Raw genomic sequence first — 25,535 nt, 5'->3', positions numbered from 1 at the left:
GCATACACTAGTACGCCAACGAAGAGAGAAGCCAGCCCTCTTCATAAATTTCGAAACCCAAACCCTACTGGCTTTGAAGTCTGTACGGAGTATCCCAGCTTCCGCAGCGAAGACCCGGGCTTGTTGCGTTTCGCATGTCACTGGAAGGGACCAATCATATTTCGGTGACATACGCTGCAAGCTTGACCTCCAGCTCCAGAAAGCGTCCCGACTTCGGCCCGCGGAAACCTCTTCGCTTGGAGTCGCAGTCGAAAATTCTGTCTCGCTGCTTCCCCCACTCCCGCACCAACCGTTCAGAAATGTCAAACTTGCGGCCCGCCGCACAGTTGTTGGTTTCTTCGGCGTAAATGATGGCCTCCCTCTTGAACGCTGCAGTGAATGAGCGCTGAATGCTTTTCGAACCTGGAGAGCTCATGGCGAAGCATGCGGCCGGCAGTCGAGTCAAATGCACACCAACTCCAAGCACCACCAAACAAAAAGTGATCGGTGTCGGGGCGTCGGCTCTTCCAGCAAACATCGGCATTCCCCAGAAGCGCCGCCGTTACGCATATAATCGTCTAGCCGCCGTATTATGCAACCAACTGAAATAGCGACTCTTCCATCAGCTAGCGACACTCCCGGGCGCTGGCGCAGGCTCCGCGATTGGTACAGCGGCCCTTCCTTAACTATCGATACTCCCGCGAGAGAAATGAAATGAAATTGGTTTTTGGGGAAAGGAAATGGCGCAGTATCTGTCTCAAATCTCAGCGGAAACCCAGCCTAAGGGAAGGGATAAAGGGGGGAGTGAAAGAAGGAAGGGAGAACGAGGTGCCATAGTGAAGGGCTCCGGAATAATTTCGACCACCTGGGGACCTTTAACGTGCTGTACTGACATCGCACAGCACATGGGCACCTTTGCGTTTCGACTCCATCGAAACGCTGCCGCCACGGCCGGGTTCTAACCCGGGTATCCTGATCAGTAGCCGAGCGCCCTAACCACTGAACCATCGCGGCGGGTAACGGTGTGCGCAGTAAAAGTAAAAAATTAAAAATCCTTGCCAAAAAGCCCGCGGAATACCTGAATGCTATGCTTGGAGCCGTAGGGCAAATAAAAACTTGTAATCTCGGAGTAGCATCTCTGATAGATCTTTTTTTCTTGCTTTTATTGGCAGTTCAAGGTTTCGTTTCGATTGTAAGTCAACCCCACCCCCCCTTTTGGAATTTTAAATTTCAAAAAAAGGGTCGACTTGCAATCGTGTAAATACGGTACTTCCCAGCAAGACAGCCAGTCACTAAGCACACTAGAAAGTAGCAACATGAGCAAATTCAATTATTATAAATAAGAATAGCATTTAGTTCTAGCCCAATTTTTATCACCAAGGAATGATATATAATATATATATAAAACTCTGTTAACATTACCATAAAAGATGAATGAAAGCAAGAGGCGATTAAGCAGTTGGTTAGGAACATAGTTCACATGGGTACACTATAAAAGGAGAAGGGTCAAAAAGAATGTAGGTTTGTGCACATACCAAACACGACAGCCAAGGGCCGAACACTGTTGTCAGTGGCAGAGCTGAGGCAACTGAGCTGCGGTCGAAAGGTCAGAGGCAGAGCGCCCCCGTGGGCTGCCCGCGCAGCCACCTCCTCAAGCCATGGTTCCCCAGGTGGAGACCCCTCGGCACCCAGCACCAACCGTATGGTGCCTTCACATACACGTGGCACCGGCAACTCTACTCGACCAGAGCCAGCTTGCGTCTGCAAAGTAAGCACACTCATGCTATTCCTGGATATATCAAACTGAAAGGAGGTTGCGAAACAGAGTAACATATCAATAATATGACATATAAAATATGCCACAGATAAATTTAACAGAAACATTCGCACGTCTTATACAGTTTGTGTCCATAGCCCCAATAATCACGCGACATGACACCACAAATAGAGAAGTAAACATGCGCAACACCACACTGGTCACAAGCCTCACACATTGCAATAACAGGGTCAGCACTGGGCGGCACCAGCCAGTACAGACAGCCAGCCACAAGCAAGGACCGGAAACCTTCAGTGTGACATACTTCTCTTCTGCTTTTCACACCTAGTCACATCCCATATTGCTCTCATCGCATGGTTCTACAGTGTCTGTGCATGGCTAGTGCTGCCAGCAGGTGTCCAAGGCTGTATTCTTGACGTGCCAGAACTTCCTCCTCTCTGAAGCAATGCAGCGATGCTGCTCGCATGTGAAAGGTGAACACAGGAGTATCAATAGGAGGAGTGCTCATTGCTGGGGCATGGCACGTCATTCAACATAGTAAACGTCCTAGCGAACATGCACTCTACATTTCTGCATATGATTTTCAAGAGAATATGTTAACTGTTCAATATAAATAATTTGATATGCATGTATATCCACGTTCGGTATATCTGGGATCGACAGTAGACTCCCCTTGACCAGCTTCTCCATGCAGAATCTAACGTGCAGTTAAACCCAGATGTAACGAACCTCCATGTAGCGAATTCCTCGATATTACAAAGTTTCTCAATTCCCCAAAGCTGCCTTAACTAAGCCGTGTGTATGTGCGAACTCCATGTAACGAAGGCGTAGTGGAGGTAGACCTTGATGTAACGAACTTGCCACACCAACTATCCATTAACACTTTCCTGTCCACGCTATCGATGGTTTCAAATTCAAAATTTCTGATTTTCTAAGCGCTCCTGGACAGCTAGCACCATCCAGTGGGTAGTAGAACTATTCTTTCAGTTTCGCTGATCAGTTTCTGCCATGCTGTGGTATTCGAAACCCCTCTGGCATCAGGTGATGAGCACTTGTAGTTTCCATAATGACATCAGCGGCGCGTGGCATTGCTCCAAGAAAACAGTGCATTTCTACCAATTCTGATGCATTTACGCAGAAGCTTTTGGATGACGGCAACAGCAGCAACAAAGAATACAACTTCGGGTCGCCACATGCTGTGGACCTCAAGGTTTCCCCTGTTGTTCCTCCTGTAGATGCACCTCAAGGTCTCCAGCACAAGCCCCAAAGAATGGAGAAGTATAGAAACTGTAAAATATGGTATGAGGAAAGCAAATTTGAGCAGCAAAAAAATTTTTCTGCAAGGCATATGCAACCAATCTGTGTTTCACAACATCAAGGAATCGTTTTGCATGGTGGCACGATATTCACTAGGGTTAACATTTTCTTATGTATCTCCAGAAATTCGGCACACAGAAGGCTGGTACTTGCTGAAATTTTGCAAAGGTCCCTCATGTATAAAATGTATATTCTGAAATTCTTTTTATGTTTTGTTTGCGTGAAAAATGTTGACGTTATATTTTTTCATTCTGGTTACAAATTTGCGTAATTGTTTTTTTCCACATTCTCTTAAAAGACATGTTGATTGGGACTAATACCAATGAAAAGAGAATATCCTCCTCTAAAATTTGATACTATACACTATATACTATATGCGCGCTCTGTTAAAGGCAACAAAAAATACTATGCTACCCAAAAACTACTAGTTTTCCCATGGACAGGAAAGTGTTAACTAGTGCTGTGTTACAAATTTGTTTGATTTCATGAGATAAAACATGAACTGCCATGAGAAGGACGTTTACGATCACAACGAGCAAACATAATTGACGCAACACACCGTATTCAAGCACAGGCAACACCTTTCCACGAGTCACGACAAATGCAGCAGTCTCCACAGCTTTCGCTTTTGCAGCGTTGCACCAAGTGGCATCATAACAGTTATGTCCAAAAGTAGCACGAAACTACAGGACATAGCAAAGAATGCATGGGATGAGCAGCGCACCCATTGCCGCCGCTTGGTTGCTCGAGCGATTCAGGCACTGACAGCAGACGCATGGTAGGAGCGGGGACAGCAGAAAGTGCCGGCAAAGTGAAGCGAACAGTCAGTTTCCGCAGGCAATGATGAAAAAGCAGACCAAAACTTTCTTTTTCTCCCTTTTTCTTTTTCTTACAAGTCACGAGTACATGAAAAGAGGACTCCCTCTCCTCCCAGCACTCTCCTTGCCCCATCCGTAGCGATGTCGCGCTTTTGTTGTGCGATTTGCACCAGAAACTGTGGCTGTTGTTGCCACACTCGCGTTACCAACATGATCGCGAAATGTTTTTCCATGTTTACGACTCCGAGTAACAGGGGTCTATTGTGAACGTTTTCTCGGTTATTTCATCAACATTTATTTTTCATATTGGCTTCCTTTCTACAGTCCTTTCGAGTTTTCACGTGAAAACTGGATGTAACGAAAACCTACATGCAACAAAAAAAAAAAAACGGAGTTTTCTGAATTTTGTTATATCCAGGTTTCAATGTAGCACTAAATGTTTTGACCGTTTATGTGCCTGTAATGGCTTGTCACAGTAACAACACAAATTCTACCCTCAGGTTACAAGCAATATTATGGACATCCACAGAAATTTTTGGCTGACAAAAGCTACTTTGACTGCCAAGCACCTACCTGTAATCAGAGTTCGCTATAAAAGAACAGAATCTGTAACCAAACAACCACTAGCTACTTGCCATGGTGACTCAGTGATTAAGGCGTTCGCCTAAAGAGCCCAATAACGCGAGTTCAATCCCGGTCGTGGTGGCCATGTTCCAAGGGAAGCGAAATACCAAAGGCACCCCCGCGTGCTATGCAACATTAGTACACATTAAAGATCTCCTTGCCGTCGAAATTATACCACAGCCCTCCACCTGCGGCACCCTCTCTCTTCCTTCTTTCACGCTCTCCATCCTCACTTCCATCATGGCACAGTTCAGGTGTCCACCGAGTAGTGAAGCAGTTACTCCACCTTTGATTTCCTAAAAACCAATACATTATCATCAACCACAATTATCCAATGTAAATTCTTTCAAATTGTGTTTGGCTTTAACCAAAAAAACTAAGAATTTGCTAAAAATACAGAGAAAAATTTTACGGCAAATAAGGAAGTAACTGAAATCAGAATTATTCTAAAACGACGAAGTCCAGCAGTTTCACCAACACGCGCACCCAGAGTTGTCTACCATATGCACCTTATCTTCAAAGTCACTATCCCACATGCATACCAAGTACTAAAAATGTCGGCGCAACACCAGGAATTTTCACAGTGCTAGTGGCATTGCTCTGCAGGTGGCTGCGCTGGCATAGCACCATGTTCATTTATTTTCTTTGCTCAACTACAGTGCCCACTTTCTATATACTGCCTTTACTCATGTAATGAACCCATACTTTTTCCAGAAGAGTTGACATGAATTTAGGGGTAGGGTTCATGACGCGGGGGAGAGGAGAGTTGGCAGATTTTTTTGTGAGTCGAAATTTCATAGCATGCATCCACCCGCTGGCCCGAATGTCCGGCTGTCCAACTATCCATCATCAACAAAAGCACGCAGCAGTCGCGTTCGCGTCGCTGTTTAGTATCCTTTGCTTCAAAAGGTGTTTGCTGTTATCACGGCGTGATCCAACAATTTTTTTACAGTCAATGGCGCCGCCCATTTGTGGCGAGATAAAGTGAACCTACTGAACACTGGCCCCGAAGGTCAGGTACGCATTTTTTACGCGAGGTTGAAAAAACTCGCAGGAAAATTATGAGTGTGTAATGCAAATGTCTAGGTGTTAGCTGTAGTGAGCTAGGGGTTAGCTATTTTTGTTCCCTATCTCGAGCTTGCCAAAGTGCTTTCTCCATAGCATTTCAATGTAAAGGATGTTTTAAAGAGTTTTGGTTTACTCTACTACCCAGCTCGCCAGTGCTCGAGTGTTCGCTGGCGCAACAGGACATGCAGCAGTGCGCCAAGCAAGCCATCGCCACCGGCACCCCTGACAAGGGAGCACAGTGTCTTGGCTCTCTGTTAAGTTCGCCGAGCGCACCATCCCCGAAGGAATTTTCATCAGAAGATAAACATGCCGCAATATTATCAGCGCGCAGCATCTTGGTGCGCTGCCAAGGTGTGTACCATGGATAGCGACAACAATGACGCAAAACTGAGTAACACGCTGAGAAAAGCTGACGCTTAGAAAAGAAAGAAAGTAAATTCTCAACGCCGAAAGTTGGATGGGGGTGAGATCATTACAAGAATAAATATGGCATTATGTCCCAGACTTTCAGTTGGGATTTTCATATTTCAAACATGTTTAACTACTCATGGTAAGGGCGTTCGATAGAGAAGGATTTCTTTATATCAGATTCAATCCGAATGTTTGGGACTCGAAATCTCGAGGTTTCCACCTCGAATGAACAATATTTCTGGAATTCTTGCTGTGTGTGGTTACGGTTCAGCGCACCTCCCCCGGTATGGCAATGTGGCTCGCATGCAACCAAAGCCTTTACTCTGCACCGCTTGCCTACACTCCCTTGTGTATGCTAGAGCCGGTGTCTGCGCATGCTCCCGGCAAGAGGCGCGAGCAGGCAACAGCGCAATGCCCAGATCTGTGTCTGCGTGGTGTCTGCGGCCACGAACAGCTAGCCGGTGCTTGACGCCTTGTGGCGTTCACAAGGCGGTCTGCGCATGCGCAGTGGTTCCCCGCGAAAGCGGAACGCATTATGTTAATTCTCTCTAACCAGAGGACGCACAGCTCCCTTGACTTCCGTGGAATGAGTATGCGCCGAATGTAGCTGCCACAGCCGCTCTTCTAAATGTGAAAATCGCTAAACAGGCACTATGGTGCGAGCACGCAGCAGAGCTAGCATGGGACACATGGAGATGGGTGCCCCTTTCTGATGCCTGACGTGGGGTGGCACTGGGCGTGCAGTGCGTATGTATAACAGGTGTCATGGAGGCACCGCTTAAAAGAAACAGCTGCGCAACGACGCAGTCACAATTAAAGCAGCAGTTGGAGACACCACATATATGTCTGACACCCCACACATACATAGGCACCACATTTAGGTCAGCTCCCCCAATTTCCAATGGCCATTACTGCAGAAAGTCGAACAAACTGCAATCAGTGTGGCAAAGCTTCAATGTACTCTTAGTTTTTTTTCATGTAATGGCCTTGTGAGTTTGAAAAATACATGATTTTGAAAATTCCTACTGTGCTGTTCAACCTTTTTTGTGAGCCAGAAGTACTAGAAATATTTGCTTCAAAATTATTCAAAGAAAATTACTATTCACTTTGCTTTTCGAACCAAAAAACCACTATTCACACATGCCTAAAATATAGCAATTAACACAGCCACAGCCTGCTACAAAGCAAAGGCCTAGGACACATGGACATGGTACAATATGGTACAGTACGGTACGGTACGGTACAGTACAGTATGACAGGAGGAGTTTGTCCCGAAACAACAAATGGGCTATGAAGGATGCTGTAAAGAAGGACTCCAAGTTAATTTAAACCATCTGAGGTTCTTTAACATGCGCTGACATCGCATAGCACACAGACATTGCTGCATTTCGCCTACACTGAAATGCGGCCACCGCCGCCGGGGTCGAAGCAGCAACCTTGGGATCAGCAGCTGAACACCTAATCCACTGAGCCACTGCGGCAAATAGACCACAAGGACATGTATTTGCAGATGACATCATAGGCACCAAGAATACTGAAATGTATGAAATCATTCCCATTATTAATCTAAAAGGCCGCAAAACAGATGATTTTGGGCAGCTCTGCTTTCATCAGCGAAAGTGACACTGAAAATAAAGCTTATGTACAAATGACAGAGTATTCATTAGCAGCTAAAACAGTAACTACTGTACACTGCGTGTGCTTGGCAACTTGAAACTTCACCTGAACATTTTCCTATTAGTTGAACAGAAGTGATACTGCCATCACCAGGCATGTGATCAGAAGTTGTATGCAAAAATGCCAACTAATTTTTACAGCAACAGTGCATGTTTCTACAATTCTCATTTATCTGTTTTCATTTTGCACCATATATATTGCAAAAAAAAAAAAAAAAGTGGTAGGGAAGCGGTTCTCAACTCCTCATGAATTTATAATGATTACTGACTGAACCGCAAAGGATGTTCAACATGACTGTCTTTGATACACACCTAGAAGAAAATTGCAGCCGGGCCAGCAACCTAGCAGAATAAGAGTTTGCAGTGCTTTGGCTTACCCTAAGCACAAGAAGAAACTCCCGCAGGAAGAGCAATTGCTGGGAGGGGCTTTGCGCACTTCGCTGTGCCAGTAGCCGATGAAATGCTTCCCTAGCTCGAACCAACTGCTTCAGCTGCGCAGACTGTCGTCCAATCGTGAACTGCATATGGCCTTCAGCAAGGCTCCAGCCACGACCCTGATAAACCTAAAGCCAAAGGAAACGTAACAACATTTTCCAAACTTACTAGTAAGTGATCAGAGCACTGAGATTCCAACTCTTAAATAGCCACAACTAATCATAATTCATTTTGCAATCTGACACAAAAGGGTATTTCATCACACATCAATACAGGACCAGCTACAGTTTAAAAAGGGCTCCCAATTTTTTTTGGTGGCAGTGTGCTAAAAAAAAACATGCAAAGATTAGAAAAAAATGAAGACAAACCTTAAAACATGATTAGATAATTTAAACAAATATCAGCGTACAACTAAAAAGCAGCATTAACATTTTCTTCCACGTCTTCAGCAAGTATTCACAGGCGTGGATAAAAGCACACAGCTGAAAACACTGGCAGTACAGACTGAGTCTGGGCATCGAGTCAACCGCCACTGTAAACATGAAGGTAAACATCTGTCATCTTCCAGTCTTCTTTTCTGTCTTAATAAAAATAACGAAACCCACGAGAAAAACACTTCTGGTCAACTTATGAGCCAAATTTCAACACAATTTAAATGGGCACAAGTGCCACTGAACTAGGCCTCCAGCACAAGCAGATCCAACGCAGATAGTGGCCTCACCTGGAGCGCCTGTGAGTAGGCATGTAGTGCATGGCGCCGATGGGCTGCCTTTGCAAAGCGGTGCCCGGCCAGCACTAGGTGGAACGCAAACTTCCGCGGGCAAGTGGGTGTGGCACGCAGAAAGCACAGTGCTGCTTGCTCCAGCAACAGGGCACTGCGCAAGTCTGAGCCCTCACTTGTCAGCCGTATCAGCTGGCCAGCCGCCACCGATGCCTGGCCCACCTGCCACAAACACTCTGCACTCAGCAGTGCTGCTCGTGTTGCAAGGTGGGGAACCCTAAGGAAAGAGAAAGACAGGCTTCATTTGGCAAATTCGTAATTCTTTTTCGTGCAACATTTCTGCCTCACACAGTACCGCATGAATTTATTAAATCGTAGCGAATGTCAGATCGACGGATTTCAATTTCAAAAAGGTTTTTACACCTCCTCGCAAGAAGCAGGCAACACACCGTGGCAATCTTTCATCCTATTGCTATCAGTTTCAATGCACCCCGAACTGTGAAAAAAGCACATTGCTGGGCACACTAAAGAAAGATAAGAAAAAGAGATTCTGGAAGAAATTCTATGAACAGATCAGGCTCGAAATCACGCATCAGTAAATCTTCAATCGTCCTCGAGGCTAGCGAGGTGCAAATTATTTGACTTGCACAGTAAAAGAGGTGGAGCTGCAGGTTTCACAACTGTAACGATAATCACCCCTTTTTCTTTCTTTTTTGAAGCTGTTTTGTTTTATTTTCCTCTCTTCTTTTTGGTGTTAAGGTATGTGTTCTGAATTATAAAAAGCATGCAATAAATAGTTGTAAGTTCGTAGATTGTTTGAGCGTGTGTTGTCCTATCTTGCAGTTCAAAGTAGCACATGCAAAGGTGTTTAACCAACTATTCCCAGTACCAGTCTTATTATTTACAACTTGTAAACATCACTTACATTTTAGCATCCAAGCAAAAAGCAAAAAAAAAAGTTTTTTTTTTCCAATGCACAGATATGCTGAAATTTAGCTCCGCTCACAATAAAAAAGATTTCAAGCTCACTTGCAAGTGTTCAAATACAGGTCGATGGCAGAATCCATATAACGCACAGGGAAGGGCCTCTGAGCATTGACACCAGCCATGAACACAGCCAGGGCAGCCATTTCCTGCAGTTTAAAAAAAAAAAGCATTTTATATTTTTAATTAGTCAACAAATAACTCACCATAAATGACAAATACCGCCTTCACATCCTCACTTTGACAACAAACAAAAGGAAAGAAAAAAACTGCAGGCAATGGTGACACTACTATAGTTGTGTTAAAAGCTTCAAACATTTAAGTACAGAGTTTACACAGAAATACTCCATGTAGAATACATCCTCACCCAAAGACACAGCAAGCTTCAAGTAGCCTGCTTTCCTCTCATGAATTTTACTTGTACCACTCAAGATGTTCTGAGCCCCTCGTCCACATCAAACCTTGATCACACACCACAATAGTGCACCTCTCCTTTAAGAGATACGTAGCAGGAAACTAAGTCAAAAACCTTTGTCAGGTGTTTTCTGAGTGGATTTGAAAGCACCGCAAACTTAAGGCTGTATTCTAGAGTACAAAAATAACAAAATGCTGGCTCTTTTAAAGTACGGGAACATGGCTACAATCTTTAGATGACAAGGTGAAGTTAGACAAGCTATAGTATCTGGGTTCTGAGCACCACAAACAAAACTCAAAAGTCTAGTTGGATGTAGGCAAAAATCATTTACACGCGCTGGCTTCATGTGCCAATTAGCAACTTCTAATGCATGCAGTATTACAATATAACAAGTGTCATCACAGTGAAATATGAATCAGAAGCAAGTACTGAATATAATTAGTACTGCTAAATGCAAACATGCCATTCAGGTGCCTTTGCCACTGATCGATAATGAATTTACACATCTGGAGCATGACAGCGTACTACAATGAACTACTGAGAAAAAAAAAATGTCTGAGGGGCAAAAAAGTAATGCATTTAGTTACTACATACTGGTACAGCTTGAACAGTGGAACACATTACAAGAGGTCAAAAATGCATAAGTGCCCCACTGCCCAAACTAACTTATGGGCACCTGTCACAGTGGCTCAGCATTTACATTCTGCTGCCGAGAACAATGTCATGGGATTGAATCCCGTCCTCAGTGGCCACATTTTGAAGGAGGTGAAATGCGAAAGGCACCCATGTGCTCCGAGCCTGTGCACACTAAAAAATCCCAAGTGGTCAAAAGTAACTGAAGCACTCCACGATGGCGACTCTTTCTATACCTCCTTTCACAGTCTCCTTTATCCCTTCCCTCCTGGGTGGCAATAGTTCTGGGTGGCGTAGTTCGGGTGTCTAGCCCAAGTGAGACAGTTATTGCACCTTTCTTTTCCTCATAACCATTTATTATTAATAACTTCTGGGCACAGCAGGCCAAACACCCAAGAAACACAAGACAGCATTTATTCCCATGAGCCATATATGTACCATATTGGGCATATTCAAGGCTCTGACCATTACTGTTACCAAACAGCCCAAGGAATTGGCAAAACTGATATGATTAAGAAGTGCCTGCCTTTTCTATACAGCTGTTTAAGGGGCCCAGAAATACCTCTTTGTCGATCACTACTTCACAAGTGATGTCCAGAACAAATTTTCTCAAACGGCAAACAAGAGATAAATCAATGGTGTAATGTTCGATTTTTGCCATTTCCTTAACTTAAATATTCGTTTTTTTTTTTTTTTTCAATTTAGTGCCTTTGGAAGAAACTCCACACCTACTAACACATTTGTTGGGGGTGTGCAAATAATATTTTTCAAAGCTGAATCGAATATGAATAGGCTAGCTTTGCTATCGAATCCAATACAAATCGTGTAGTTAAAAACCAAGTCTAATACGAATCAAATAGTGAGAAAAAAGTTATTAACTACTTGGGCAGACTGTTCATGCTTAACAGCACAGCACTAGCGACAGTGCTATAAGTCATGGAGCTAAGGGGGGGCCACCGATCTTAGACCCATTTTCCTTATTTTTTTTGTCCAAGCCTAATGAAACTATACCACCTTGCTCAGTTTTTTGTGCCAATTTTAAATCTTATATTGCTTTCTGCATAAATTAGTTCCTATGATAACTAATTAGTCACTGATTCATACCTCAGTACAAAAAAATTGCTGAATGAAAAATAATTTATAATGCATGGCTACATAGTCTAATGAGTAAAAGTGCAATAACCAAAGCAGTTTGTCCATTTTACCCTTATTAGTAATTTAACACCACTTGGAATAGCAACATTCCAAGGTGTGAATATCATACACTGATAAACTTTACAAAGTCAAATTTTTGCACCGTGATTAACAACTGTTCTTTGAGGTTTATGGAGTTTAATGTCCCTAAGCGACTCAGGCTATGAGGGAAGCCGTAGTGGAGGGCTCCGGATCATTTCAACCACCTGGGGTTCTTTATCGTGCACTGAAGTCGCCCAGTAAACAGGCCTCTAACATTTCACCTGCATTGAGATGCCACTGCCACTGCCGGGATTGAACCCGCGTCTTTTGGGTCAGCAGCCAAGCACCATAAACACTAAGCTACCCATCGGCTAATTGTTCTTTGATCATTGCAACCACCGCAACCTCAATTTCCTTTAGCAAGCAAAATTACCTATCCGTCCTAGGTGCCAAGATATCGACATACTAAGACAGCCAGGTCCACAATTTTCATGCCGTTAAATCGTCTGCTCCTGCGCAAATTGAGCCCACAAAATGACCTAAATTTATTTAAGATTATGGTCAAAATACTGATTTTCAGAAGGAAAAAACTGGTAGAGTTGGAGAATAATAGCTGTTGACTCCAGAAATGTCATTTTTTGAAAATCGATCCTGGGGTCATTTTTTGGTCCCAAAGACCAGTGTCCCCCCATAAAGCTGTAGCTGTCAAAAGACGCAACACTGATCTTCACTAGGACATGCAACACAAAGTCGGTTATTAACACTACAACCCTTATTACATGAACAGGAAAATTATCTTTTGCTACTGATGACGGCAGCAAACTAGCAATAAATCTCTGTTAATGACAAGGACGAGAGTTTGAGCCATAGCCCCTGATATTGGGAATGAAGGAAAGTTTGCTAAACCTGGCTGAACACTGCAATGTCACACAATCTTGAAGGCCATATACACATATGAGCATTATGAATGGCACTAAACAAATAGATTGTATCGTGGTGCTGAATCCACCTTCCCACGCAGACCAATCATGGCAGCATGGGAGTGGGCCAAGGTTTTCAAACATTTGTTGAAAAAAAATCTGCAGTGTGCCTTACTTAAACTTGCTCCCAATTATTTGAAAGCTATCTGAAACTTGCTTAATACGCTGCTACTGCACTGTAGTCCTCAGTATAACTATTTGAAAACATAAGAACGGTTTTGATTCGTTTCGAACAATTTTGAACACGCACTATTTGATTCACCCAGAAAATCGAATAGGAGGATACCTTATTCGCTATTTGAAAATTTCAAGTATTCGTACAACCCTAGTACCATATGTGGCATATGATGTTTGGTTATTGCCCCAAAGCAATACATGGGCTTTGAGGGACGCTGTAGTGGAGGCGTCCAGATTAATTTAGACTACCTGAGGCTCTTTAATGTGCACTGACATCGCACAGCACATGGGCGCTTTTTATTTCACCTCCATCGAGATACACCTGTCATAGCCAGGATCAAACCTGCGGCGTGGGGATCAGCTGCCAAACGCCAAAGTCATTGAGCCACCGCAATGGGTCCAACTATTAAGGCTGCATATGGCTGATGCTGCCCATGACGAGTCTGCTATCAAATCAAGACTTTTTTTCAGGTACAAAACAAATACTAAACTGACTGTTTTACAGCCACAATAGTTACTGAGTGCTCAGCGGCACTGCTTGGTGCATATGCAAAACCTATAGTAAAATACTGAGCAAGCACACACCTAAAATTTGAAGATATATATATATATATATATATATATATATATATATATATATATATATATATATATATATATATATATATATATATATGGGCGCTTGTTAGGTCCAGGCGTGAAAATCCATAATGGGCACATGGTGGAGTGGGCCCTTACTTGGTTTGAGGAGTTATCATTAAATTCAAGATCATTAAAAACAAACAGTAATGAAAAACGAATGTATATGGGTAGAAAGTAAAGAGACAGATAACATGACCGCGTATTCATCATGCTCACGGAGTTTTTAGATCTCCTTTCTGGTTCCTTCTTTCAACCATCCTAAGCTTTTCTTTGCGAACTGCTTGACCTTGAGCTTCAGCATACCGTCTGAATGATCTCATTGCCGCGTTCAAACCCCCCCTTCCGCGATAAGCACAGCGGAGATACCGAACGATGGGCCACTTGATGTGTCTTTGCAGTGTTTTTAAATTTCTCCTAAACATGATCATATGGACGGATGTTCGCTATTTTACGGCACGCATAAAACTGGGAAATACATGTCCCAATAAGCCTTGCTATTGTACTGCATGCAGCACTGCTGGTGAAGATATCACAGACAGCTAGCCACAGTAACAAATAAAAAGAATGTATTTGTCATTGCTTCAGATATTCCAAACACTTCCTAGCACTGATCTGCAATTCAGAAACTTCCATACACAAACAACTTTGTATTCTCTATACACCCTCCACACCAGAAACATTCAATTTCTAGCTATGCGATGCTCCCATTGAAACATCGTTTTCAATGGTTGCTGTTACAGCTCATTTTCACCCCTTCAAGAGCAGCATCATAATGTTCTACTCTGGCTGCACAAACTCATGAAAGCATCTCACATTCCGTACAACTTGCAATGTTGAAGTGCAATTCAGCTGTGCTAGCTAGAACTACACAGTCAGAGGTAGATGCAAGGTACAAAGCAAAGAAGCGCAGTGCTATCACAAAAAATGCTTTAGTCAAGGGCATAGTAGTCCACAAGGTCCAGATTTCAGGGGAGACGCCGCTTTCAGCAAAACTTTTAATATTTATTGATGTATTTGCATGAAATTTTTTGAGCATGTCAGAAATAATTTAATAAGTATTCTCACAAAATTTCACTTCTTTCTCCAGAAAATTGTTTTATAGTACATATATTTTTCCTCTGAATCTTGTGAAAAGGCTACAGAGGTCAGAAGGTGTGGCAGAACACTGGTTCAACATTCATTGTGTTCCTACTGACATGCTACAGGTCAAGACATGCTGAGAATTTTTTTTTCTGCATAGCACAACTTTTTGTTTTAAATTTTTTTCGTTGCAGTGTCCGTTAACATATCTGGAGTGAGAAGAAAATTTCATACAAGAAATTTAAATTCTCAAATTTGAAAAACTACAGAATGTCTTGACCTGCACTATGGTCCTATGACTGCAACAAAACAAGCGTGGTAAAAATGGATGCCATATATATTCGAATCTAGGCCGATACTTTTTTTAAAAGCAAGAGATATGAAACTCTTAGATTCGAGGATTTCATCATAGTATTCGTGATGAACTTTTTGCTTGGACCGCAATAAGGAAGGCCTTCACGGGCCTGAAGAGAAGCCATTTGTGAAATCACGGAGGTAGGTCAGTGGCACTTCCAGTTACCACAGAAGTGCTACAGCATAAAGCGAGAGAGCTGGCAAGAGAATGAAGCATTCCACGGGACCAGTGAAAAACCCAGCTAACTCCAACAGGCTGCATCAAGCATGCGTCGCTAGGAGTTGCAGCTAGCTGGATCGCTGCAGCCTGGGATGACATCCTGGAAAGCTTTGTTGCGCACTCGTTCTGAAAGTGCAGCATTTCCCATGCACTTGATGGCACAGAAAACTGTGTACTGCACGAAGAGGACAGTGACAAGTAGGTCAGCGACGACGAGCAGCAGGTTCATGGAAATAAATGCCGTTTGCGTGCTGCCCCTGCTGTCGTTCTCAATCGTTTTTTTGTCGGCTTCCATTCGAGGAAAGTTTTTTTTTTTTTTTTTGGCCTTCAACTTTCGGGTGTCGGCTTAGAATCAAGGACAGCCTAGATTCGAGTAAATATGGTAAAACAGTAGTGAAGATATCTGCTCCACAAGCAGAAAATCGTAATGGAAAAAAATTCCCATTGTTTGAAAGCTTCCCTGCAATGCACAGCAGCCATGGTGCATGAAACAAGCTTTTTTAGGGTACTTCCCGAGTTTCAGCAATGAAACTTCTTGACTGCATAAAAAAACGAGGCATTAAAGCGGATACAACCATTATAAAAAAGCAATTTTTTAGCCATTTTTTTGGTCAAACTTGCGTCCCCACTTAACAAAATAACACAAGTTGTTATCTTGGCCACAGTCACTGTGCTGACTTCCCAGGACACACTGAGAACCTCTCCTATGTCCTGCTACGGGCTTGCAAACAAGAAGCACCCCAAAATTTACATATCTCAACGAGTTTATGCAAAAGCTTCGCAATATGTTGTACAGAAGTTTTAAAACATATTGTTGCAACAACACTACTGCTAGATCCTACCTGAGCTCCTGCCAAGTGAAGCCAAGCGCTGTCCCCATTGAAGTCCCTCTTTGCACTATGGTATGCCTGGTAGGCAAACTCGTACAATTGGAAGAGAAAAGCCAAGTCTCCAAGGCGGCGCACCTGCAGTTCTGGTGCATCCTGACCATACCTGCAGAAGAGGCAAAAAGGTAAGCAAGATGTTCAAAACAAGCCACTGGCTTCCTTTTTATGCCGTTAAAGGGACCAAACAGTGACCAAAACGTGTCATGAGATTATGACAGAAATAAAAAGATTGTGCCTCAAATTCTAAGAATTCAGCACTGCAATGTCAAAGAAACGAGGACTTAGAATTTTAATTTGGCTGCCAAAATCTCAAAAAGCCATCTGTGGCAAAAACCGCCATTATCACTGAAATCCACCATGTGACCACATCAGGGTAAAATATTGCTTATATGTGTTTTAAATTCACTGTGTTTTTTCTTTCAGGAGTGTTCGTCATGTTTTATTATAGTTTGCACTCTCTCCAGTGCGCCATTCGATGAAAAGCAACGCTCCATTTGCATTGTCAATCACGTGCTTTTAGCTTTTGCAACTAGATGGCACCACAGTGTTTTGAATTTCTTGGATGAAGTGGCAACCATGGTGTACTAAAACTTTTGCTGACGAGCCATAAATCACTGTGCCATAACAGCTTTGGGTATGGTAACAAACTGAGGCTACTCCATATACTAAAATTATCCTATTATTGTATGGCAGGTGAGATCTATGTTAGTTGTTGGTACAGTGCTTTTTCCGATGTGCAATCGCCATTGTGCTCACTGATCATGGTTTCCAGCATCGGGATACATAAAAACGGGCGCATGCACCGATTTAAAAATTCTTGGTAAAAATTTCCTAGTGTTTCTGATAAAACCGTTGCGGAATATGGCACCTTAGACGGCAAGCTTTCGGTTTGGCTGAAAAAAAAACTGGATTCTTAAAATTCAGTGTTCTGTCCCTTTAAATGTAAGAGTACGACTGTCAATCAGATTACATTCCTGGGGCTTGTTAACCATTTCCAAGTGCGAATGTGCTAATATTTTTCCCTTCCTGCCATGAAATTCAGTTTTGTTAGTTTTTTGTCACTTTCTCAAAATGTTATTTTGGACTCCTGTCGAGTTTGTGAATCCAATATCTCAACATCTATTGAAGATAAAGCAATATTTTTCTTTTCAGCATGAAATATGAGGAGTACACCATGTTGCAAGCACATTTCTCAATTTTGCCTTGAAATGTCCTAGAATGGCACTCTGTATTACCACTGTGTTGCCATGCTTTTACTGCTGAAATTCAATGTTTAATAAAATACAAAATAATCATCCAATAAAAAAAGTGCTTGCAACATTGTATTCCTTATTCTTTCTCGTATCTAGCAATGCATTAATGATAAGTTCTTGTTAAATGGCTATTTTCCTATTGTTTTCATAAACTTTAGAGCACTGTTTGTAATTATCTTAAGACCTAACTGGCCAACACAAAAAATAACAGCATTTTTGGAATCTGTACAAAAAACTACATCAGCATGCCAAGTTTTGTTAATTTTGGTTGGAAATTAAAGGAAATCTGACAAGAAAAAACAACTGACAAGGAGAAAAAAATGTTTCATACAAACATACAAGCCTTCCAAGCTTATGCCTCTAAGAAATTGATGCTTCCCATTTTGCAGCAGGATATACACGCTTATTTGTACAAAAGCGCGCTAGAATGCTCTCCCAGTTTACCCGAGCAAACACATCATGTCAACACTTACTAAAAATTACGTTGTACAAAATAATGTGTGGTACCTCGATGTAAACAAAAATGAGCTCCATTTTACTTCCTATGTACACCTGTCATAAAACAGGCCAATTTAGGTGTCCCCGCAACTACAAGCGCTCACACTAAGGGGGCCCAGCACTCTCTCACGAGTACCTGGCCCTCTGAGACCATTTTGCAGCCACAACAAACATAGTTCAAAAAACTTTGGACATTGCATTATGCTTCCATTGAAAGTGAATATTTTCTTCTTCAGTAACAAATCTCAAGGCTGTGGCAAAAATATGGCGGCATAGTCTGTCTGAGTGAAAACAATACAAGAAAACCTCTACTATAAATTGTAAATAAAAACCTTTTTGTATCTTTCACATGCCATTTACCTTAACAGTGCACACCACTCTTTTCAATATAATATCAAAACAGTTCCTAATCATGAAAAGTCTGACTGCTGCAGAGTTCAGTAAACCCAAGAGTTCACTTGAAAACCTGCCACAATGTAGCACAGTTGGACATGTTCTGCTGCCGAGGACAAGGTCACAGGGTGAAATCTTGGCTGCGGCCACCAGATTTTTTTATGGGGGCAAAATACAAAAACACCTGTATGGCTTGAAATGTCAGTGCACATTAAAGAACCTCAGATAATCAAAATTAAATCAAAAACTTCCACTATACAATATTTCTCATTTCCCCGGTGCAACTTCTTACTAAAAATCCATAAGAAAAATCCACTTCAATTTTTTTTGTCATATGCATTCCCCGAGAGTCATTTTGTTCTCAGCATAAGGACTTGAAAATTTATGCAAGGTAAAATAAAAAAGAGCAAAGGCCTTACACAACTGAGTTGACTGAAGCATGGGGTCCCTGAGGATTTGTCTTGCTTCCAGCAAATAACTTCTTCATGCTCATCAGAGACCTATGAATCCCTTTTTTGTTTGTCACCTTAAAAAATAAACAAAACATACATTTCTCACTACTGTTACCCATTGAAGTCAAAAGTGCAAACAGAGATTTCCCTGAAACCATCCCACATGAGGTAAGTATAGCCACTTGCAACACTAGTGCTACACAAGCAGCACTGGAAGTTGTAGATGCATCACAGAATCAGCACATCCCCTTCATCTACTAGTGTGTGCATCAAATCCAACAAAACAAAATAACCAATAAGCCCCACACAAACACAGCAGAGCAGCCTGTCTGGGAAAAGATAGCCAGACATGAGGCCAGTTACGTTCTTTTGGCATGTTTTAGATTGCAACAATTATGTGCCAATGCATTACTCCCAAGGAATTTTTTGCATTTTTTAACCTACTTTCTGGGCCAAAGAACAGCACAGAACATAAGCTGATGAAAGCACTAGATTTAGGCATTTTTCAATGCTACAACTTTCTTACAGACCCCTCAAACATTAAATGAACAATTAAAATGTTGGCTAACCATTTCGGTTTAACTGAATAGACACAATGAAAAAAAAATGCCAGTGATTAGGATGCACCAATAACACAGCAGACTACAGACTTGTAAAGCCTGCTATTTTTCTAACCCATGTTCACATTTAGTTTGAACAAGCTATAGTTTTGAGTGCTGGTAGCTACTGCAGAGAGCATGTTAAAATTACACCACTCTTGCTTGAAAACAAAAACAGCGCTCGACTACTGAGCCGGAGTTCCCGGGTTCGAACCCGACCGCGGCGGCTGCGTTTTTATGGAGGAAAAACGCTATGGCGCCCGTGTGCTGTGCGATGTCAGTGCACGTTAAAGATCCCCAGGTGGTCGAAATTAATCCGGAGCCCTCCACTACGGCACCTATTTCTTCCTTTCTTCTTTCACTCCCTCCCTTATCCCTTCCCATAGGGCCTGGTTCAGGTGTCCAACGATATATGAGACAGACACTGCGCCATTTCCTTTCCCCCAAAAAACCAATTATTATTATTATTATTATTAAAAGGGCGCAAAAAAGCAATACAGTTTATGTAGTACAGCTTATAGCTGGAAGTGGCAGTACCTGGTCATTGAGAATTCGCATCTGCTCCTCGACATAGGGAACCAGTGCTTGGCTGCAAAATTCTTGGACAAAGACACGGAGGCGAGCCTGATCACTCTGTGTTAGGCAGCTGCCCAGACGGCTTCCAGGTTTTCTCTGCCAACCCTTTTCTTCCACCAGCTGAGCACAAAAGAGAAAACACAGTCCTCTGAAATTCTGAGTGAGTCTTCTAGTCTATACATTCAAAAAGCCTCGTGCAGTAGCCGATAAGACAAAACTAAAGCATAAGACTAAAAAAATTATTTAACCGAATGTTCTATGTTAGAAAATTCAAAACTGCAGCCAATAACAAAAATTAAATACAAGTGCCTCAGTATCCCACTTTGTCCCAACACAATTTTTTACATTATTGGAACAGCTGTCTGAAATTAATTATGAAGCCTCACACTTCTTTTCTGAGCTGGTATAAGCTATCTAGAAGACAGCACTTTCGAGTAGTGCCACAGCTATACATATCACTTATCTGTGCTTTTGGCCCCAACTTGGATGAGTGGGTGTTTGCACTGCCTTTTGCAACACACATTACAAATCATAAAATAAGCAAAATGCACCCGTTACAGTAGCCAAACTAGGCTTGTTCTCATTACACTCTGTGGAGACTACAAGCTGTCTTCATAATGGGTGCTTTCAAATGACTCATCACTAAGCTATAACACAATAAATCACTGCAATGAAGGCTCCAAATGATGCCACCCAGAAATGGCTCACCGGTGGTTCTAAGGTGGGTGGTGAAGAGTCGCCACTGCTCAGCAATGGGTGATGCACACCGCCTTTTTCCTTAGCTGCTTGCTCAAGTGGCACGGCTTCTTCCCCTTGAAAAGAAGCCACAAAATGGCATTGCACTCAGGTCAAGTTCAAGATGCTCTTCGGACAAAGCAACAGCCACACAATCATGTTGACAAAAACGGATGCACATTTAACATAATAATTACACTGTAAAAAATGAACCGCTACTCATTTGTGAGACAGTAGCAGACAAATGAGTACTTCTATCATCCTCTGCAGCCAACTCCCATTCCCAAACATGACCATGGATGCAACGTCAGCTTCAGGCAATGCAAGCCTTCCCACAAGGGAGCAGAATTTATTATACTATGCCCATGGTGCGTTCAACACATGGCCTGCCATGTTTTTGTCAAAACTAATTTCTTTCCTTAAACAAAAAGATTCTTAGACACTGTTACTTGCATGACACAAGTAGCAGTGCCTGTTACCTTCATAAAGTTGTGGCAAACCAATGTTCACATGGCAACACTCAGTGTCTGCAGCCATTTTGAGTGCATATGTACCTCCCTGTCAAGAGTATACAGACCAAGGAGTTTGCTTGTGAGGCCTGCTGCATGCCTCGTTATGTATCCTCAGCAACCATAATCTCTCGAAAGAGGAATGGCTTTGCATCCTCAATCCTCCCAAGCTTTGGACTGCTAGATGTGCTAAGGAGCCCGGCTAAACACCTTAGAAGCAAACCCCTTGGGCTATATATTTTTAACGGGGGCTGTACATTCATCACGAAAAGCAAGAATCATCTTTAACTATTTTTAACGGCATTTTCACCCAAAATGTCAACGTTATTGCACCCTGTCGCCATAAACAGCAAAAAAAGGCGCCAAGGCTAATTTAATTTTTTTCATGGTTACTGCCTTCTGTACTTTAAAACGCGATAAGTCATCCTCTTTATGCAAAACACAGTGATAGCACTGAAGCTGCAGCAAATTGCACATAACAGAACATGTCCCATGATGGTCTATTATTTACATCTAGATGTAAGTATTCTTCCTTAACTTACATTACAATTTCTAAATTCCACTACTTACTTATTTTTCACCACTTATTCACCAGTTCAAGCAAGCCATAAACAAACTAGCATGAAAGTATTATATTTACCTTGCTGAAAAACACTTTCATCAAGAGAAGAGTTGCTTTCTCGGAGTGTGGCAGGGCCTTCCAGACTTCCAATCACCTGCTGATGATGCGACATTAAAGACAGGACAGGAAAAAAGAGAGAAAGTGCGCTGTCTTTGGTTAAAAAAATCTACGAGGAGGACAAGGCAACAAGTTAAATTATATCAACCCAAAGCATGCTTACTTCAGGAAATGAATACTGGCAATTTTTAATAGCGAATAAATAAGCTAGTGGATAAAAATCAGTAACTAGCATAAAATGTGTTCAAGGCAACCTTGCAAAGCAATTCAGTGGCAGTAGACAAACATGCAAAGATGACATATGTGCAAAAAGATGACTCATTACAGATACAAGTGCAAGCAATCACCGAGGTAACCAGGAATATTCCCTACACAGAACATCTCGCAAACCTCACCAAGATAGGCCCATATAAGTACCAAATATGGAGCCTATTCATAAAACCAATATGTCACTAGTACACCCCTGGAAAACCCTAGACTTCTGCAAAATTAAGCTTACAGCAGAGATAAAAGCTGCAAAGCAGGAATGACCTTTAATAAATAGAAGTACCACAGCCCTGCATTAACCATGGGTGTAGCAAGGCCAGGCCAATCAGGCAACACTCGCCCAACCCTCAGGAAACAGCACTATTTGTCTCACCTTATTTATTATTTATCATAACTGTGCCACATTGTGTTCCAGCATTATCTTTGTGCCTATTTGGCAGTTTACAGGGCAAAAAGAAAAGTTCCATGCGATACATTTTATTACCTATAACCGCAGGACTGCAGCCTACCTCTCAGCAGAAGGCTACCAATGTTCAAATCCAAAATCAGAGCACACTGATGCACTAGGCCAGATTAGGCATAAAATGGCAGTCTGCCGCCAACAAACTACAAGTACAGTAGAACCCCGCTATAGTAAACTCAGTTATAGTAAAAACTCGGATATAGTGAAGTGAAACTGCAATCCCATTTCACCTTCCATAGATGACTGTACTTTTTTCTGTTATAGTCGAGATTTTTTTTCTCGAAGAAATGGCTATAGTAAATAGCGTCTGGTCGTGGCGATGTACTTCCCGCTGAATGATGACATCGTGGCACGCGCGAAGTCTAGGATCGCGAGGCCTGTATACTCCGTTTCATACATCAGGTGAAACGCTGTAAAAGGTAAAGAAGCAGCCCGGACGGGAAAATAAAGGGAGCCATGTTACTCCGCGCTTGTTCTGTGACAGAGTCACGAGAAAGCGACAGCGTGTTGTCTGCAATAAGACGGCATTTAATTAAGCTCATGACAAATGTGTAATGTAGTAAGCGTGCAGGCAAAGCATTTACTATGTTTCGCTCACCGCAAGGAACGCTCTACTTTTCGGGCGCGGACGCAGGCAGCGCAAACAAGAACGCTGGCTTTGACAGCGTTGCACCTGACGTATGAAATGGACTGCAGATACCAAATATAATAAAATGGCGCGCTTTGCGGTGGCTTCACCACCAAGCTCGAAAGCCGCGCGGAGAAGCCAACTTTTCGAAGACCTTGAAGCCGTGAGGCAAAGGGCGCGGCGCGCACATAAAAAGTAAAGCTGGCTATGAACGTAGAGAGAAGGCCGCGCGAGTCGCTAAGAAAGGAAGTAAAAGTGCAGTGAGGACTGCACTTCGCACCGTGCGTTCGTAGCACGGTAGCACGAAGCACGGGGAAGCGGCGACAAGGCGCGGTGGCACTGCATAGGCGGTTTTGCCGCGCTTCACAGTGTCGCGCGTTTCTTGACTGCTACCTCTTAAATGACGCTGAGGCAACGGAATACGACGCCTTGGTCATGCAAAGCTTTGGTTTTTCACATGGAATCAAACTGGCGTTACATTCGTAGCCACCTTGTATTCGTACAAATGCAGTACTTCCACAAGACGTAAACGAAGTAGAAAACGTGATAACATGTGATAACTGAAAATAAATAATTATCACATAAATGGACAATAAAAGCAGGATGTAAGGTATTTCTAAGTGTTTCTTTTATAAACCAACACTTCGTGCTTAGTAAGCAGCCAGACAGTATAGACACAGCCATGCCATGACCAACAACTGATAAAGACCCTGAAATAGTATTTCTTGCTGGTCCGAGTTACTTTAATACAGGGGGGTTCCACTGTACTACAAAACAGCTTTTAGGTCAGGAAGACTGTATACTGCCAAAAACATAAGCCTGACAAAAGAGTCAAATGAGAATAGTTAGCCCATTATGAACTGTGGAGAAAAATTTTTTTGCTTTAATGAAGACACACAGGACAAAAGTCTTGGCCAGAAAGACTTTGTACTGCCTTGATCACGAGAGACAGATAAGACAAAGGTCACATTGGCTTTGTTTATTGCAACAGCAAAATGCGAGACTGGAAAGTGCTATGAGAAAATTAAAAATTACTGCAGGGATTGGACATGAAACAGATTTCATATTAAAATCGTTTGTTCTGGACAAACATGTTTAGGTCAAGCCGCCGCAACGGCTCAGTGGTTATGGTGCTCGGCTGCTGACCCGAAAGATGTGGGTTCAATCCCAGCCGCAGCAGTCGCATTTTGATGGAGGAGAAATGCTAGGGGCTCAGGTACTGTGATATGTCAGTGTACGTTAAAGAACCCCAGGCAGGTCAAAATTGTCTGCAGCCCTCTACTACGGCGTCCCTCATCCCCTGAGTCACTTAAGGACGCTAAACCCCATAAAACCAAACCAAACCAAACCTTTAGCAAGACAAGTATTGTCTGAAAACTAAACATTTTGACAGATTTGCCTGTCTGGTTGGGTTTGAAAACTTATATAAACTCTGCACATCTCCAATCAAAAACTTTAATTTGAAACCCAACATTTTGAAGCTGGCTCGGCTCCTTCATCAGGGGTGAGGGGGGGCAGTAGCGAGCGTCTTTAAGTATGCATGGAGGGGAGCAGGAAGTCAAAAGAATAAAAGCTGCGATTCAAAAGGCATTGGAGATGGGGGGTGGTTAAGGCTGCGAGTCACGTTGTTGCACTGTGGGGAGGCGACTTATCTTCTGAGTTGCAGAGCTAAATCCCTGGACATATATTGGCGGCAGGTTTCCTTTTGTGTGGTTGATGTTGTTCGGGGCAGTTTGGATGTGTCAGGATTTGAGTAGGAGCCTTTTCTGGTAATTTGTTTTCGTTCCGAGGATGCTGGTTTCGTCAAAGTTGATTCTGTGGTCCAAGTTTTCGGAATGATCGGCAAGAGGATTGTGTTCTCTTGCAAAGTTGTGGACGTCGTTTTTATGTTGCCGAATACTTTCTTTGAGATTTTTGGTTTCGCCAATGACTTGCGTTGCGGTCGGCACAAGGAATTTTGTAGATAATGCCTTGTGCTCTTTGTCGCCGCGGCCAGTCTTTGGGAACAGGTAGGCAAAGCGAAACAGTTTGTAGGCTTGTGCGCAACCTGGAGACCTCCTTTTCTCAGAATTCAGGCAATGGTTTTGGTGACACCTCCGACATAAGCCA

The 25,535-nt window shown here is 42.7% G+C and overlaps 1 protein-coding gene across 2 annotated transcripts in view; it reads right to left on the bottom strand.

Annotated features, from left to right (window-relative positions):
• The window catches only part of l(3)76BDm (trafficking protein particle complex subunit 8 homolog l(3)76BDm), an 82,474-nt gene that overhangs the window by 40,120 nt on the left and 16,819 nt on the right, over nt 1-25,535 (bottom strand). The window contains exons 6-14 of one of the 2 annotated variants that reach the window (XM_077647841.1): nt 22,030-22,108; nt 20,854-20,957; nt 20,107-20,265; nt 18,938-19,044; nt 16,330-16,480; nt 9,856-9,959; nt 8,827-9,103; nt 8,048-8,233; nt 1,515-1,740 (exon numbers count right to left, since the gene is read on the bottom strand). In XM_077647841.1, coding sequence (XP_077503967.1) covers nt 1,515-1,740; nt 8,048-8,233; nt 8,827-9,103; nt 9,856-9,959; nt 16,330-16,480; nt 18,938-19,044; nt 20,107-20,265; nt 20,854-20,957; nt 22,030-22,108 — 1,393 coding nt within the window. The remainder of the gene's footprint in view (nt 1-1,514; nt 1,741-8,047; nt 8,234-8,826; nt 9,104-9,855; nt 9,960-16,329; nt 16,481-18,937; nt 19,045-20,106; nt 20,266-20,853; nt 20,958-22,029; nt 22,109-25,535) is intronic. The other variant, XM_077647842.1, reaches the window with a different exon arrangement.

This window comes from Amblyomma americanum, chromosome 1 (genome assembly GCF_052857255.1).
Source record: "Amblyomma americanum isolate KBUSLIRL-KWMA chromosome 1, ASM5285725v1, whole genome shotgun sequence".
Taxonomy (NCBI): Eukaryota; Metazoa; Arthropoda; class Arachnida; order Ixodida; family Ixodidae; genus Amblyomma; species Amblyomma americanum.
Note: the sequence above shows the minus strand (reverse complement) of the source record. Positions and strands in the feature narration are given on the sequence as shown.